We start from the raw sequence: 4,081 nt of genomic DNA, 5'->3' as shown, positions 1-4,081 counted from the left end.
GGACACAGGATATAGGTCCTCAGCAGGCGCCAGGGGGCGTTTCCGCTAACCTGGTAAAGTTCTACATCTTTGTGGGTTCTTCAAGCCAGAAATTACAGTATATCGTGAACTGGAAACAGGTTCTTTACTGTGATATTTTGGAGGCGTGATATCTTAGTGTCTTTTCTTTTACTATATCTTTTTATATACTCGTTAATGTGGCAGGAAATAGTTAAATGACAAAAGTAATTTATTATGAATGTAAAATTTATCACAAAAATAATTGTTCGATATCTCATTTTGCTGTGGATTATTGCAGAAAAGTACGAATTTTTCGCGACTTAATTATTTCAGGTGAATAATATACGTATGGTTGAGTATGTAGTCCATGTACATCCGCAAAGGCAGTATGATGTACATCAGAACCTATAAAAATTGTCATCAGGTAGCTCTGTCAGGCAAGCAATGAAGTGGAACGTCGCGCCCGCGTGTAGCAGTTCTCTTGAATCTGACGTCTTCCGGCGGAAAACGAGATACCGGTGTAAAAATCACAGGAACTTCACTCTTTAAATAAAGCTATTACAAGCCTTCTTCTTTGAAGCTGTAGAAGAGAAAAGTAAAAATTCCCTTGAAGCTAGAGAGAGAGAGAGAGAAGGAAAAAAAGTGTCATTTGATGGAACGAAAATATTCTAATCCTACATTAAGTAATAGGCATGTTATTGCTTCAAAAAACTTGGGAAGACTAAAATAAAATTTATATGTTTAATATTTTTTACTTCAAAATATTCAGTGTTACATGCGTCTTTTTTTAACTTCTTCTTCTGACGCTTTATTTTATTAGATACACGAGCCTGTCTGTTACCAGCAATATTCAAAAGCTAAACATCTAAAGTATATTTCGTTATTTTAAGCTTCTGTTACCACGTTTACCCATTGATGTTCCTTATATTAAATGACAAGTAGAAGGACAGTTAATAATAATAAGTAAATAAAGATATATATATATATATACCTAACAATTCGAATGAAACAAAATATGCTGTTAACTTTTGGTGAAAATACGTTAACTAGAAGTGAAGGAGAAAAAAATGACCATTTAAACTTAAGGAACTTTTAGTGAAATGACATTTGTTTCTCTACACTTCTGTATCACAATTTATAATTTTGAGAATGCATTAATCAGAAACATAGCCAGTATTACTTATACAAGAAAAACCAAAGTTTTAAAAAAAAATGATACTTACTGGTTAAGAGAACCAACTGGCGAAATCTAGAAGTTCTTCTTCTTCAGGGCTGAGACAAGTAGATGGAGAACCCAAACTCTGGTGATTCTGAGAAGACTCAGATCCAGAGCTAGGACTTGGAGAGTTGGCTGCTGAGCAAGCCGGAGACAGACTCTGTTGTGGCACCGCGGAGTCTCTATTCATTATTGCCGTTACATACTGGTTCTCCTCCGAATGGTCAAGAACGGTAGGTTGACTAGCACTTGGTGTCATGTTGCCGTCCTGGTCATTTAAAAGCGCTTGAAGACGCTTAATATACTCCACCGCTGACCGTAGTGTCTCCACTTTACTCATCTTCTTGTTCTTTGCTCCATTGGGAACGTGTTGACGTAATGTTGCAAACCCCATGTTGACCATTCTGACCCTATTGCGTTCTCTTTCGTTCCTTCGTGCCACAGCGGCAGGCTGGGGTGACGGCAGCGTGTAGCCGAGCTGAGCAAAACTGATCCTGCGCTTACACCGTAGAAGTTCGCCAGTTGCTGGCTCAGACTTGGCTCGTTTGATCTGGGCCGCGCAAGTGGTCCCTGTAGGCTGAAAACTATCGTTATGGACCGAAGTGTTAGAAACAAGAAAACACGTGGTAGTTTCCAGCTTCTGGGGGCTACCAGTTACCACTGTCAAATATGCCATGGCACTCTTGCTCAGGAAACTTGTACGAGATATGCGCGTATATGTAGTCCTATTGAAGGATCGATGAACGTTGCCACGCACAGAGAAAGTGAGGTAAAATGCGACGCCAGTTCAGCTGCAGACGTTAAAAAGGTTACCGTCATGAATAGCAAGCCCCTCCTCCAAGAGTAGACATTGTGATCCTGTCAAGCTGTGTTTCTCGTCGCACGCAAGACGCGTGTCCATTAAAGATGTCGAATCAACATCGCTCCAGGGATGCCTCCTCCTTTGCTTGTCTCTCGCGAGAAACACGTGCTCTTGAGATTCAAACATTATCTTCTAATTTTCCCATGCATCTTGATAATAAACACAGGGGCACTATTATGTTGGATTCGTTGCCCAATAAAAGATTCGAATTTTGGCTCAGTCGGACTTCAGCAACGAACACCAAATATGCCATTTCAGTACTTCTCTGTTATATTATATTAATATCCCTAAGTTTACCAGTTTTTAAGAATATGAAAAATAAAGGAATATATATCTAACTGTCACTATAGTTGCTCAGATGGAGTTACAGGCATAAAGTAAGTGAACGGTTCACAGATGTTTAGTGAAATATATTAATAGTATATTGAGCTCCAATCATGATAAGAAAGAGAAACTCTCCAAGAAACTTGTGAAGTCAGAGGATTTAGTCCTCCAATGGCTCAGCGTTAAGTCTGAAGCCTTATAACGCTAAAAACCGAGTTTCGATACCACTGGTGGGCACAACATAGATAGTCCATTATGCTTAACAACAAGCAAACAAAAAGTTATGAGGGGATAATGTTGACTAAGGGGATGATGTTGACTATTAAATCCATTCTCTTAATGTCGCTTTAAATAACTGCCAGAAATATTTGATTATTTGGAATAAAATGTTGTCGGTTCACATTTCTAACACTTAAAATGATTTTGTAATTTACTTTACGTTTGATATTTTTCACGGAAACATATATATGATCGGTAGCTAAACCTAAAACTCTTTGATATCAATATGTATATATATATATATATATATTTACTGATTTCACGGTAGAGCACAAGTATAATAAATATATTTACAATAGAAAAAAAATATTTTTTTTATACAACAAACAACTATGTTTCAATCTGTGGTAGTGGGTGATCGTCACGTTACAATTGTGCTGTTCAGTAAACCCTTTTTCTATTGTAAAGCTGTTTTTTAACCTTCATTGATTGACTCAGTTAGATCCTCGTTTAAGAATTAACTGTTCTATTTGCTTAGAAATACAACTAGAGATTTATAGAATCTTAACTCGGGAAGTATACCAAAATACGATAGTAGTTACGAACATCTAGAAAGCAAACCGAGAAATAAAATAAAAAAGTCGTATGTTTTAAAAATACGAGCAAATAGAAAAATAAGATCAAACATTGTTTTTTAGGCATGAGTGTTGATTAAATCACAATAAATTAACCAAAACCAAAACAATAACCTAAGTTTCGTAAATTATCATTGCTTAAAAGGTAAAGTTGTGCAATTTTTACTCTTAAATATTGTCTTGTATATTATTGTAAATCTTATTCCATTTCATTGTATATATGATTCTTTAACATTCCTCCCAGTGGCTCAGCCGTAAGTCTGAAGGTTTATAACGATACAAACCTGGTTTCGATGTATCTGGTGGGCACAGCACAGACAGCTCTATTTGTAGCTTTATGTTTGACCATAAACGAGCAAACTCTTTTCTGCCCCCCCCCCCAGTTGCACAGCGGTATGTTTGCGGACTTACAACGCTAGAAACCGGGTTTCGATACCCGTGGTGGGCAGAGCACAGATAGCCCTTTATGTAGCTTTGTGCTTAACTACAAACAATAACAACAACAAACTCTTTGGTATATTGTATTAGTTTCATTTATAATGAGGTCGTGCTTAATATGTGGTTAGCTTGCCCATACCATGAACCCGAGGAGTCAGGGCTTACGACTCGTTGCCACAAAAGCTGTTTCTTTGATTTGAATTTCGCGAAAAAGTTACACGAGGGCTATCTGCGCCAGCCGTCCCTAATTTAGCAGTGTAAGAATAGAGGGAAGGCAGCTAGTTATCACTACCTACCGCCAACTCTTGGGCTACTCTTTTATCAACGAACAGTGGGATTGACCGTCACATTATAACACCCCCACGGCTGAAAGGGCGAGCATGTTTG

The 4,081-nt window shown here is 37.8% G+C and overlaps 1 protein-coding gene across 1 annotated transcript; it reads right to left on the bottom strand.

The window, feature by feature from the left end:
• Positions 1-1,226: 1,226 nt before the first annotated feature.
• On the bottom strand, positions 1,227-1,892 carry LOC106460730 (achaete-scute homolog 1b-like). The gene has a single exon (XM_013920465.1). The coding sequence runs from the start codon at positions 1,890-1,892 to the stop codon at positions 1,227-1,229; it is 666 nt and encodes a 221-aa protein (XP_013775919.1).
• Between the last annotated feature and the right edge of the window lie 2,189 nt (positions 1,893-4,081).

This window comes from Limulus polyphemus, unplaced genomic scaffold (assembly GCF_000517525.1).
Source record: "Limulus polyphemus unplaced genomic scaffold, Limulus_polyphemus-2.1.2 Scaffold824, whole genome shotgun sequence".
NCBI lineage: Eukaryota > Metazoa > Arthropoda > Merostomata > Xiphosura > Limulidae > Limulus > Limulus polyphemus.
The sequence above is the reverse complement of the archived record's forward strand: the minus strand, read 5'-3'. Positions and strand labels throughout refer to the sequence as shown.